General features: G+C 40.5%; 1 protein-coding gene across 4 annotated transcripts in view; it reads left to right on the top strand.

The window, feature by feature from the left end:
- The window catches only part of MAP3K7CL (MAP3K7 C-terminal like), a 68,661-nt gene extending 56,452 nt beyond the window's left edge, over positions 1-12,209 (top strand). For all 4 annotated transcript variants that reach the window (XM_019525589.1, XM_019525588.1, XM_019525590.1 and 1 more), the window contains one exon: positions 11,005-12,209. In XM_019525589.1, coding sequence (XP_019381134.1) covers positions 11,005-11,185 — 181 coding nt within the window. In that variant the 3' untranslated portion in view covers positions 11,186-12,209. The remainder of the gene's footprint in view (positions 1-11,004) is intronic.
- Positions 12,210-14,441: the final 2,232 nt, after the last annotated feature.

Here is a 14,441-nt window from a genome sequence, read left to right as displayed (position 1 = left end):
GTGGTGCAGGCTCCTACCCTGGGGGGTTTTAAGAGGAGGTTAGATGAACACCTTGCTGGGGTCGTTTGACCCCAGTACTCTTTCCTGCCATGGCAGGGGGTTGGACCAGATGATCTACTCAGGTCGCTTCTGACCCTAGAAACTATGAAACTATGAAACTATAATGGCGCTGGTGTTTGCATGTGTTGGCAGTGTATTGCACATTAATTCCAGCTGCTGTAATACATTCGATGGCGTAATGCACCTTAAGTGATTTTGGAGCACAGCAAACTAAAACATCTTTGAGGAGTTTTAGTTTGCTGCCCTGCAGCCATGAAGTGAAGCACTGGTCTCCGTGCAGCTCAGGGGTTGTGCAGGCATGAGCGACTGGTACCTCCTGAATCTGGAAGGGCACCTGCAGAAGCTGCTGATGGTGGCAGCCCTGTTGGAGGGCACCAGCCCTACCGATAGCATCAGTGTCAGCCATCGGGGGGGCACTGGCCTCCTCAGGGGGTGCATGTGCACCCCTGTGCACCCCATACCAGTTGCCTATGTATGCAGGCAGCCTGGCAGCAGCCAGGGAAGGCAGGCTCCATTGAATTAAAAAGAAAAGGGGCCAACCCAATCTTTTTTTTCTTCTGGAGCCTGCCTGAGCTGCGTGGGGACCTGGTCCTTCCCTCTGTGCCTGCAGTGCCCCCTGGGACCGCCTGAGCCGGGTGCCTGCAGGCAGGTGCTGCCTGGGGGGGCCACTGCTGCCGCAGAGGGAAGCACTAGCATCCGCACTCCCTCCCCCTGCCAAAGCCCAGGGACCGCTCCGCCTGCGGGCAGCTCATTCTCCTCTCCCCGTCGCCAGAGAGGCAGGTAAAACGGGTGTACACGACACAGGAGTTTACTTCACCCTAAATTGAAGCAGTGTTTTTAAGAACCCATCACTTCAATTTAGGGTGAAGTAAACCTTCGTTTTGTCTACACACGCCCAGGGTTATTCAGCCTGGAGGAGGGGTTTGATAACAGTCTTCAAAGAGCTGAAAGGCAATTAGAAAGAGGATGGAGACAGGTTTTCCTTGTAGTCCATTCTTACATGCCTCCTAATTATATACTGAGTGCTCAGGGTGGAGGGTGCATTAGAAATGCCCAGACAAATAAGGACATCAATTCAGCAGCTTCACCAGCAATTAAATCACATTATCTAAAAGAGAATATCTAGGTGACTTGCTTTTTGTGTAGTACTTTACTTTTCTAGACAGAAACAGCACAACATTTTTAGGGAAGATAGGTGTGAGTAAATGTCCATGCTCTATAGGCTAGAGTAGATCACAGTGGCTGGAATGAAATGGCATACTGAATGCTCAATAGGTTAGAAAGAAAGAGTGTTTTGCTTTTTTTTAAAAGAAGAGGGATGGCACTAGGGGTCTTAAATCCTAACGTATTTATAATTTAACTGACAGAAGATTGAAATACTGGACTCTTTCTGATCTTTCTGAAAGCCACAATTTGAATGCTATTGCAAAAGTCCTAACTACCACCAATTTAAATCTGACTCTATGGAAATGTGCATTCGTAATAGTTAAATATTCTAAACGATATTCTTAAGTAATAAGTGCCATAAGTAGATGAAAATGTAGAATGCGTCCATTATATTTTAAACAAATGGCAGCCTGTACAACATTCTTCTCCCACTTATCTCACATTTTACCAAAAGCTAACAAGTGGCCTATTGGATGGCTCCCAGCATTCTTAACTTCCTCTCCAGAGTTTAGCGCACCTGTGGAATTCAAAGGTCAAATGTCACTTGGCAACAAGCACTACTGGGAGTGGTACGAAAACCTTTTTCAGTATATTGAAGAAGATGATAGCTTGGTCTAAACCAAAGACAAGGGCTGTGTGAATAATTGTTCTTTTTCCGTTTGCTGACCAAACTAAAAAATAATAAAAAAAATTTCAGATTGATCCAAAATGAAAATGTCTGGTTTTTATTCCCTTGGCAAAACAAACAAAAATAAAACCTGAATAAAAATAGTGTATTTTTAAAATAATAATTTGGGATCAAACAATTTTTTTGTTCAATTTGAAACAGCCTCTTGTTCCTTTTTGGGTGGGCGATATCTTTTTTTAAAAAAAACCCCCAAAAATATTTGTATAAATTTCAGAATGAAAGATCCTGAAATGGAAAGTCAGAATACCTCACTTTAAAAATGTCAAAATAGTGTTAGAACAAAACATTGCCTTTGACATTTTTCTTATTACTTTTCTGCCCAAACAACTGACCAAATTTGGCTTCAATTTGTGTCTCACAACAGAATGCAAGTGATGGGGGGATTAAGGGTAGAGCAAAAGAGAAAACATGAAAGAGGTGTTGAAATGAAAGATGTTGCTATTGAACAAAATGTAAGAAAAGAGAAAAAGAATGAAGTTGAATTTGTAATCAATAGTGAGAATTTAAAAGGAAATTGGCCAAATTCTTTGCTGGTGTAAATGGGCAAGATGCTGTGGTCTTTACATGACTTATTCAAATTAACATCAGCAGAGAATTTAGCTGAGTGTCCAGATCCGAGATCAGAATCAGCCTGGCACAGAAGGAGAGAGAGAAAAGAATGAAAGGGGTGTGGAAGCAAGAACGCACCACATTTGCACCCAGGAATGTAATTTAATTTATGTTCCTGAAATGTACATGTATTTCCATAACAGATGTTTTTGGATCTCTATGTTTGGGTGAAAGGAATGGAATGGCTGGTTATTTTGAGCTCTTGTCATATTGCTATTACTAGCTAATGACCCTGGATTAAGTAGTTAAATATTGGAGTTGTCATGGTTGCTGCTATAATTGTATATTCTTAGCTCTGTCTGGTTTTAGCTCTTTCCTCCCCCAGATGCTTCTAACATATCTCTGGAGAAAATATTGTGCAATTATCACTTGGTCTGGGATCACTCTTCTTCTCAGTCATGCATGTTTTTCCCTTCCTTTCCTCTACACATATTGTAGTCAACACTTATTTAAGAGTACCTTACCTTTTGGAGGATCTACCTTATTCTCTTTTTCCCTTTCTTCCTTTCAAAGGCATGGGCTGTTTGTGTAAAGCCTGTGTGTGGTACCAGCATTCAGATTACTGAGGGGTGGGGATTTCTGTGACTTGACCAATGTTCATCTCCATCTCAGTGTACTGCTAAGCCATCCTTGCTAGAAATGTTACTAGCACATTGAAATACTTCTGAGAAGCAATACATGGAAACTATATTCAAAAGTAAATTAGTGGGAGGACATAAGAATTCATATAATGAATCAAAGTAGTGATCTATATAATCCAATATACTGTCTCTAGTAGGTGCTTCAGAGGGAGAAACCCTGTAGACACATTTTTATGTGATAACCTGTCCCAGGTAAAGTTACATTCCCAAACTTTTAAATTGCTTAATACACCAACGCATTAGGATTGATATCCCTTCCAAAGCTCTTGATTATTTTTCAGATCTCTATTATTATAAACCTGGGTATTCTTGTTATTCATATAAACATTCAGTTCTGTTATGATGCCTCCTGAGTGCCTGGCCTCCATGATGTCGTGTGGCAATAAGTTCCACAAATTAATTTTGTGGGTAAAAAAAAAAAAAGGGTGCTTTGATCAGTTTTGTATCTGCTCTCTTTCCATCAAATTGAATATCTTGTTCATGTGGCAGATGCATTACATGATTATTGAATAGTAAATGGGCTTTACTATTTAGTAAAAGCAGAACTGATGAATGATGCACAGTCCAGATACATAAGTCAAAGCCAGGGTAAAGTTAGTGCTTGAAAAATTTAGAGCAACTTTAGTTGGCCAAATTAGTCTTAAGTTAGGTGGAAGACACCACAAATGGCACCCTGTCCTGCCTTCTGCCTAACTTTACTATGTGGACAGGTTACTACATAGAATATATAATGGACTCCTATACATGGGCAAGGAGGCTGCTCTGATGTCCTGTAATTACAGCATGTTGAAGCAGACTCAATTAATCAAGTCTGCTGGAGCATGATAATTACAGTACTCCAGCAGACTTGTGTCATGTGTTTCAGCATCCCTGCACTGAAAAATGGGGTGGGGCACTTAAGCCCCCCATTTTTCAGCGTGGAGATGCTGATACATGTGATGCTCCGGGTGCTTTAATTAAAGCAGTTCTTGGAGCTGCACTAATTAAAGCCACTGCCCCACCCACTTCCCAGAACATGTCTGTAAATGTGTCTGCTTCCCTAGGCAGTTTCATCCCAGGGTAGCCATTTGCTCAAGGCAGATTGGGTTCCCTAACATCTAGTTTCTAGGTGCTTAAATATTGCCAACTGTGTGTTCAGTTGCTCGTTACCTCCTTACTGGGTATGTCTACATGTGTATATTAGTGTGCTTGAATAAACTCTGGTGCTTATCACACTGAATTGTATTGCTTCCAGGCCCGTTTTTACACATAGCCACAGGAGAGCAGCACATTGAGCTGGGTCGGAGCAGCCCCAGCTGGCAGGGAGCCCAGGGGTCAGCCTGCCATCCTGGGGCTGTTTCCCCCAGCTCAGTGTGCTGTGGAGGGGCTGGCTGGGGCACAAGGATGCTTCAGTGCGGGGCTAGCTGGCAGGACCCTTGTGCCCCAGGCAGCCATATCAGCATCCACATGTGCACTGCTGCTGAGTAAAAAATTCTGCAGCAGGATAGTACTTGTATCAACACGTACTATCCTGCTGTGGAGTAAATTAGTTTATTCCATCTTAACAGGGGCACACGTAGACGCATAATGTTTACTGTGCAGTGAATTGGTCTACTGCACAGTAAACATCTCGTCGCACCCGCTATGGAGTAAATTAATGCCAATTAAAATCCAGGCTAGATATACTCCATGATAATCATATTCTATATATACTGAATAATCCCCAACTATCCTCTCTTCTTCCCTTTACCATTCATTATTTTATTTACATGTCACCTAGCTGTATTCCTTATTTTCAGTCTTTTCAGATGAATGTTTTTTCCCTGCTACAAACAGGGTCCCCAAAATGACACATAATATGCCAGGTGAGGCTGCAGCATTGGTGCATGGAATAGCAACTTATACTTGACATACTATTTATCTCCTAGCTCATGCCTCTGTATCCTAACATGTTTCTTACTTTTTTGACCCTTGCTGCGCATTGAGCAAATGAAGCAAGAATAGCTCACTAAAGACCTCTGTCTCTCCTCAGTAAGCTTTCTTGAGGTACTTGTGGATGTTCCAAAAGGAGCTTTGTAAGCCAAACTCACTGACTATATTCTGCTGATTATTACACATGCTCCATTTACCCATTGACTAGCATCTTGGGTATTTCTTGTACCTGTGCAAAATGGCCTTTAAGCATGAAAAACTGAGTGGTCAGCCTGTTCTATAACGCTGTCAGCACTCACCCTTGAGGTGCTGGAACTGCTCATTTCTGGCACGCTGTAATTTGCTGTATCATGGACTCTGTTACATAGCATAAACCATATTGTTGCTGGCCGTTGCTTGATTATGTAAAGGGAGCATTCTTCCCAAAGAGAAGCCAATTAATTACAATTCTTTGCTCTCTAGGTCCCCCTGTGCTGAAATCTACCCCAAAATGATGAATGAACTGGTAGTATTAAGGCACTGGCCTTCAACCAGTGACAGTTTTTTAAAGGGTGCTACAACAAGCATATGACCCTGATGTCAGCTGTCCTTGAAATAAGGCTCACACAGCAAAAGCAGTCCAGCACCACCCCGATTACAGGTTAATACCTGGGTGGTAATATCCATCTCTATGCAAATTTCTCTACTTCATTTCTTCAAGAAGATTTAGCAGAATTATCTGGTCTTTGCAGTTATAATTGTTATTCATAGTTAATGAAATAAAAAGCCATCTCTACTTTCCACAGAAGTAGCTTTTACTTCAGAAGTGAGAATAAAGGCCTTTTCATTAAGAATACGCCAGTTTGTTTCATTTCTCTTTTTGGTCCTGTAGGATTTGCATTTCATTGCATTTTTGCCATGTAAAACAACACTGTTCCCAGAAAAAAATGAACATGTACTTTGAAGAAGTACATTTCAGATTTCCTCATAGATTCAAGTAGCTTGGCAACATATTACAAAATGCTTTATCAGTTCTGTTAATATTTAAACACAGTGTAGCTGCTTAAAGGAAACACTGATTGCACAATCCTAGATCTATGTATTAGGAGTCCATAACAAAAGGCTAGGTGGTGCAAGAGCTTAGTGTGGTATTCTTTAACCGCTGAAAGCCTAATTCAAATTCTGGATTATGTCACAAGCAAAATTTAGGTGGTGGCCTCATCTTTTTTTGTGGACTTCATAAACCGTACCATTCATAACATTTAGCAGTTCCCTGGTGTTCTAAACTTAGGCCTCTGTAACAGGCTACTAGTATCTGTCTGAAACATCAACCCACCTGTTAACAGGTGTTGATCCTGATGGGAAAAGAATAAGTAGGTTCTGCTGACTCAGAGGCAGACAGCTCCTTGTACTGCCTGAGTTCAATGGAGCTTGGAGTCGCTTTTTGGGAGAGATGATCTAGGGTGTGGGCTGAGCAGTGTAGGGAGGAGGGAAGGAGCCCAGGAATAAACAAGTGGGGATAGAAGGCTTAAATGGATCTTAGTTATCTTATTTAAGCTGGTTTAAGAAATCAGATCTCCAGCCAACATCATTGACACGGAATGAATTGTATTTGTAGAAGAGGTTGGAAAAGATACTTGCTCAAAGCCTCTCTTGCTGAAGGCATTGCAAGGTTTTCATTTACAGATCTATAATGTCTGTGTGCACTACTCCTGACCTGAGTCTAGCAGATGTAACTAGTGCTTGACTTTCAGAAGTGCCAGTATTTTTCCTAAAATAGTACAAGTAGAAGCTTTTTCTCAGATGCTGGTTACTGAATATTCAGTTCAGTTTCTTTTTCTTTGTATAACTGAAGAACCAAAGCAATTAAGAATACATTTGAAGCAATGTCCCTGGAACATTCAGAAGTGAGCAGCTGGTAGCCCGTAGAAGCTCAAGCCTTCAGTCTAGCATCACAACCAATGGAATAATAGATTTGGTGGAAATTCTCTCTTAGCCCCAAGAGACAACATTGAAGAAAGGAAGTTTCAAAGGACTAACATTTTTAAAACAATTAAATGGATACAACTGGAGCGTTTCATCCATAACATTTATTTGCACAAGATCTTGAAGTTTTTAGGTAGGCAGTATTCCCACTGGTAGCAGCCTCAGAGAGGAAAGTGTGACTTTCATAATAAGAACAGTTTGCTTGATTTATCCTTGCCTTTTCTAGAACTGGTTTTAGCAGTGAGAAGAGGAATGAGTCGGTCACTAACAGTGTGCTTTTAAAAATACTGTAAAAGTTTTCTTTCAACTAGCAATCATCGCGCCTTGGTTGCATCTCATGGGCTATGATACTGCCACTGTTAATGTAATTCTGGTAAACAAAAAAATAATTGAAACTTTTTTAGACAAAAGCCTCTGAGAAATTAAGTATGATTTGTTATAGTTATACCTGGCAAACAGAAAGATAAAGGCTCCTATCTTTTGCTCTAACTGCTTTGCATTGCCTCATTGGTGTAAAGGAGCCTGAAATCTGCAACAGCAAGTGCATCTCCCAAGTTGAAGAACCCTTCAGTAACTTAAAAGTACCATAGTGAGTGCATCTACACAAGATGTTTACTGTCCAGTTGACTATTTAACTGTGCTGTAAATTTCTCAGCATCTACATGTGTGCTCCTATTGGGGTGCAGGAAACTGTGGCAGGGTAGTACTTGTACTGTAGAGTTTTTTTTCATGCAAAGTAGCACACGTGTTGATGCTGACTGACTGGCTATAGCACGAGGGTAATTCAGTGCAGGGTCTGCCTGCCAGCTAGCCCCACACAGAAGCACCCTCATGCCCCAGCCAGCCCCCCCGCAGCCCATTGAGTGCAGTCAGAGCAGCCCTGGGCTGGTAGGCTGACCTCCTCGGGGGCCCCTGCCAGCCAGAGCTGTTCTGATTCATGTAAACGGTGTGCCTGGGAGTGTCCCAGGAGTGATAAACTGTGGAGCAATAAGCTCTGGAGTTTATTGCTGCACATTAATGGCACATGTAGATGTGCCCAGTGGGTGTATTGCACTCTCTCCTTACTGCCTTTGTAGGAAACAGATTTGGGACAGCAGGTTTGTAAATCATTAGACATTACAACAACCGTAGCTGCATGAAAACAAAAATGAACAAAATTATGTTATCAAAAATGAAAGCTAAAATAAAACATACAACAAGGTAAATCATTCCAAATTGTAGAGTCTGCTCACAAGTAGAACCATGCAGGTGCATAAGGGCCCACCTGTGATTGTTGTGTAGTTGCTACATCATTTAGAAAACTGAGATACAATTATTTTAGCAATACTCTGGTCTGTGAGGGGAAGGTATTTTATATAGGATTATAAGACTTTCCTGTATGAATGCATTAATTTAGCTTAATAGGAGGAAGCTCTGGAAGAATACATTAGAAGAATACATTGGCCCCATGCATACTTAAAAATGTTGGACAAAGCTATCAGCTTCAGGAGCCTTACATCCTTTGCCAATTGCAAGCCTTGTCCTTGCGGGGCTGAATAAATAACAGATTACAGGGCTATGAAGAGTTACAAAGTGAGTTACTCTCTGGGAAGCTAAATGACCAGGAGGACTTTGCAGCTATGAAAGATGATTTCCCTTGAAGGAGGGAAAAAGAAATGGTTTGTGAGTGAAAAGAACAGACCAAGCTAGCCAGACCATAGAGCTCTTGGGGAGGAAGGTATAAAAGAAATTTAGACCTATCAAGAAGCCATGTGGAAGACAAGTTAGATACCTGGTAAGCTGTACATGTATATACCAGTATTGTCTAGTTCAGTGCTTTTCAACCTTTTTAGACTCAAGGCATCCCTTGTCAGATTCAAGGCACCCTCCATAACTTTTGTGAATTGAGCAAACCCCCCATTTTAAAAACTAATTTATTTATACAGCGCTTACTTCCATGCAGAGGGGGAAGGCAGTCAGGATGGGGGAGCAGCTAGACAGGAAGAGCCTAACTTTGCCTTTATTTGCTTGTCTCCTCACATCTTGCTTATCTCCTTACACTTCCTGCAGCACCCTCAGAGAATTTCATGAGGGTGCTCAGCACTCTGGTTGAGAATCACTGGTTTAGTTTATTGCTTTAAGATTTGTCTTCTCTTTAAAGTTTTTGTTCTAAGTAACACAAAAGAAGCTTTTAAGTAAAACAAGAGAGGCTTCTCAGCCTCTTGTAGGCTAAGATCATGTGTATATTCATTTTGCTTTAATGAAGCTATCTGGTCACTGCTTACCATTGTCATTGCTCTCAGAAATAATTGACTTAATAATAGGTGCCAGACATATGTGAGACCTGTTTGATGCAATCACAACTGATACTGCATAGGGCCCTGCAACCTTATGACTCTGTCCTGGAGGTAGCAGCCTGGGACTCAAGACTAGCAGCATGGTACAGTCCAAGACACCTCTCATCTCTGATGAGAAGAAATTAAGAGGGGTCAGAGACCTCGTAACTGCAACACTCACCATCTAATGGCTGCAAAATCAACCAAAGTACAGAGAAATAGGACTTCCATATCTGACACACACATACGTAGTTTTCTTGCTGAGATACACTTCTGTCCTTGGGATGAAGAGAAAGGGCCATCTAAATTGCATGTGTACTTAGCAGACCAAGTCAGATCAGATAACATAAATCCCATCACTTCCAAATGTGTCTTCTATTGAAAAAAAACTTAATATTCTGCTTTGCTAATTAGCTTGAGCCCATTAACAATTTGTTCATCCATGCTCAGCTCCTACTGAGGTTAGGAAGAGTTGAGGGCACTCATCTCATACTAGATTGGCTACTGAAGAGAAAGCATTTCAGAATTAGAGAAATAAATTAATATCTAGGAAGAAATAAATGGGATTTGGAGGGAGCGAGCTGGTTGTGCATTTAAAATTAAATAATTAGATAATGTTACAACTGGCTGATCAGTAATTATAAGCCTCAACATGTACATTTCTTCCTCATTATGAAGACTGGTGTTTGAACAGAAAAGGTGGGGCAAACAAACTAAAAATGGCTGTTCAAACTGATTTTAAAAAACATGGAAAATGTCTTTAAAAATTAGTCAGAAGCACATATACTAGAGTGGGGGAAAGTTTTACATTGTTTTAGTCTATCATTACATGCAGAGTAATTTGGAAGAAAGGAGCAAAGATTTTGCTCACTGTACTTGAAATACTTTCACTCTTATGAAGTTTTAAACATCTGAAAACAATTTCTCTAGTCCTTCTTATGTCACATCCTTTAATCCATATTCAGAGGGGACCTCGTTTATGTAGTTGTCTCCTTGGCAGGGTCTTTCCTTATACTTGTTCCAAATGTTATGAAGGCTTCTATGAAAAAACTGGACGAAAAAGGTCTAGAGAAGGCTGCTGTGATCTTTACTGAGGAATCTGTTGCCAAGTCTTTCTATATCTAAGTGCAAAGAGGATCCCAGCAGATTTGAACTACAGGGCATAAAATGGGATGTGAAACCTCTGTTTTAGGTCCCAAGATTCTTCCCTGAGCAATGACATTGCAAAAGACCTATACTAGGCATAGTCCTCAGGGCCAAATCCAGTTCATCTTATTTGTCAAAGAAAGATAGGATTTGGCACTCTACAAATGAAGCTCTGCAGTGGAAGAGCTAATTAAATCTAATTTACTAAGAAACACAAGAAATCTCTTAAGTGTATGCTTAAATCAGTCTCTCTTCAGGAAGGGCACTTAAGGAAGCTGCTGAAATTTAGGCAGGTAAATGGCAGTTCCATAGAGTGAAATTAAACATAGGTTGGACTAGGTGCAGTTTTGAATAGAAATACTTTCCTGAGTCAGGGCCTAAATCCATAGAGTCACTGGTCTGGAATAATGCAACCCAGAAAACAAATCTGCTTTAATACCTTTCACATATCCCATGTATGACATAGTTCATCTTTTACTCTTCGTGTTTTCTTAATCATTAGAAAAGAGCTGATTGCCAGACTGGAACAAGCGGAAAAGGAGAGCATGGATGCTGCTCAGCTGGCTGAGCAGTATGCAGCACTGACAGAAGAGAATCGGACATTGAAGCTGGCCCAGACGCAGTGTGTAGAACAACTGGAAAAGCTTAGAATACAGTACCAAAAGAGACAGGGGTCTTCATAACTCTCAGCTACCTATTATGGGGCAGTGAAATCCAGTGTTTGTTTTGTGCTGGCCAGGAGGTTTTAAAAAAGGTTCTCTTTAATATGCTGTAATACTTTACTACAAATACAGAATATGTAAAAGTCTATATTTAATTTAACGTTTGCCAGCCAGTAGCTTACTATAATGGATATTTTATTCATTATATAATGGCTATCTTATTTCAAGTAACATAATTGAAGTATATCTATCCCCATTATATGTTCTAGTAGATCGGATTTCTTTTCTAAAGATATTCTTTCAATTTAAGAAAATATAGACACACTAGAAACTGATATAAATAGTCTCTGTGTTAGGAGTTGGACCATACTAAGCCATACACAAGGGGCAGTGTTAATCTATGGAACGCTGTGACGTGTTTTAATTTTAGTTTTGGGGGGTTGTTGTTATTTTTTCATGCCTGAAGGGTTTGGAAATTATCCTAAATGTAACCTCCTGGTTCTGGGTAAAAACTATGTCCTTATTAATTGGCACTGTGACAACAGCAGCTTTGGTTTTGGTAGTGAAGTCCAAGATATTGCACATTAAAGAAAAAGTAGCTTACAAAAATAATTTTGATCAAATAAGCACATTGCCAGTAATAATTTATAAGTTATGAAATGGAAAGGAAACAGATGAAATCAAGTTTTCCTTCCTCCACTGTATGGTTTGTTAGAGATTCATTTCTATTTAAAAGTCACTTGTACTTTTTGGCATGCAAGAAATGTAAAAATAATGTATGGACACTACAGTGGTGAATAAATAAGACTTTATGGTTTTAACTGTGAATACTTCAGTAAAACTATATTTTGTAGGCTGTTTTGGAGCATAAATGACTGAGTAGGGACTGAGCAGTTAAATGATATACAGATAACTGGGAGTGAAAATGATTGTTTTCCTTGCTCTATTTATCACTGTATTTTCCTAAATCAATTTAAGAGTCTTTGTTATACTTCCATTTCTATTCATATGGTATTTTTTTCATTAAAAGTGAATACACAAAACTAATTTTATGACCTGCACTTCATTAACCCTCGCTGTGTTTCTGCTTTATCCAAAGGACAGTGTGTCACATTTTTGTGAGATTAGAATTAAACACAAACTTAATGCTAACGTGCCAGTAAGGTTATGTTCATAATTCTCAAAAGTCAAGAATAGTGGAAGTTAAGACTTGCACTGTCAGCATAACTTTGAATCTCCTTGCTCATCTAGGATCCAGGTTTTTAAAGGGAGTAACCTAGACAACTCCCATTTAAGTCCCATGGCACCAAATTACAACTTGGTTAGTTCAGCAAACACCAGATGTTCCTTTACATCCCTTCACTGGCTAACCATCTCATAGGTAAGAGGGCAGACTGGGTGCACTTGGGTGCTACTACCCCTGCCCTGAGAAGAGGAGCAGGATGAGGCAGGGAATGCAGGGAGCCTTACTTCTATCCTCCCCACAGCACACTAGGTCACACAATACATTATACTCGGTCTGTACCTGGCACAGTTCAATCCCTTCCCAGAGCAGCAGGGAGACAGGAAAGGAAATTGTGACTTGCTGAATCACGGTTTTCTTCCGGACGTTCCTTTAAAACAAACCATTATCTCACAATTGTAGCATGTACCAACCTTAGAGCAGCAGGGGCTAACCTGTCTGACCCCTACAAATTAGGCCTGCACCCTCCCCACATACCACTTTGATTCCCTTTCCTGACCAGGTCTGCTGCTCAGCTTTCTGCTTCTTGCTCTGTGCTCTTTGACAAAGCTGCTGCTCTGCTTTCTGCTTCCAGCACTGTGTTTCCTGCCTAATGTGATGCTGTGCTTTGATGCAGCGCAGGCACTATCATGTTGTATGTCTAGCAATGTAGGTCTATCTTGCTCAAGTACCTGAAAAAAACAATACGGAACCTACTTTTGTAACATGCTATCATCTTAGCCTTAAGACTAAACCACAGAAAGAAGAGAACATTAAGGGGACTCATCCACCTTTTGCATTAACATTTTCAGGGACATAAGCACAGAAGAACAGGTCCTGGCTTAGGCATCTACTAGGTGGAATAGGATCTGGCTTATACAAATGACAAAAGATACTTCACACATGAAATATGCCTAATTTAAAAATCTAGTGCCAAATTCTAGGCTCGCATTCATTTATCTTTTACAGTCTTGTCTGCAGTGAGGTTACACTCAAAAATGAACAAGTCAGTTATTCTTCAATGATTTAATTTACTTGTTTCAGAAAACAAGGGGAAAAATATTTCAAACTTAATAATTAAGGCTTACAAAACAAACAAGAGAGTTTGCACATTTCCCTGCTGACTTTGAAAATAACTAGTGTCTTTATTAAATACAGTTGTATATTTCCACATTAGTTTAGTCAAGAATTTAAACTACTCTATAATTCCACAAAAATTTAGCAGCACAAAACCACAAATAGAAATCCATTATCTGACTTCATATTCTTTTATAGAGTAATCTTAAACTCAGTGGAAATTGTCCAAATAGACAAAAACTGACTTCTGTTTCTTAACTGAGTTGGTTATGCTTATGTGTAAACTGGCTTTCCAGGAAATCCTTATCCACCTAAAAAGTTTCACTTCCAAAATGCAGCCATACATATGAGGCATACAACATGCAAAATAGCCTCATGTCAGACTCTCATAAAAAAGACCTGGGGGAGAGCCAAAGTCAGGCAGAAAAGTCTTGAGGCCTTGGGACCTCAGTTTCTGACATTTGGGTTTGGTGTGGTTAGGAAATATGGCTCCCTAAGTCATTCGGAACCAAACTTTTTGGCAGGCATGACACAAATTAGCCCCATACCCCCACCTAGTGCCACTCTGACCCACTTCCTCTGCCCAATCTTCTGCTCTACTTTCTGCTCCCTCCCTAGTATTCCCTACCTAATCTGATGCTCTGCTTTCTGCTCAGTCTGCCACTGTACTGCCTGTTCCTTCCCTGATCTGCCATGTGCCATACATGGCATATCTATACAAGATGCTTTACTGTGTAGTAGATTAGTCCACTGTGCAGTAAAGCATCACTATCTATATGTGTGTGGCATTTAGTATGAGATAAATTAGTTTACTACAGAGTTGCACTTGTGTAGATGCTGAGCAGGAGCAAATTTGCTGTCAGTCGGTCACAGCAGCGAGGGGCCACCCAAGATGGGAGGGCAGGGAGTGGAGAGTTTTCTGTCCCTGGTCCTGGTGTTGCCCAGCTCCTGGCTCCCTGCAGAAGCCGAGAGCTGATC

The sequence above is a fragment of the Gavialis gangeticus genome, unplaced genomic scaffold, assembly GCF_001723915.1.
Source record: "Gavialis gangeticus isolate Ggan-Ray unplaced genomic scaffold, GavGan_comp1, whole genome shotgun sequence".
Classification (NCBI taxonomy): domain Eukaryota; kingdom Metazoa; phylum Chordata; order Crocodylia; family Gavialidae; genus Gavialis; species Gavialis gangeticus.
This window is presented reverse-complemented; position numbering and strand designations above follow the sequence as displayed.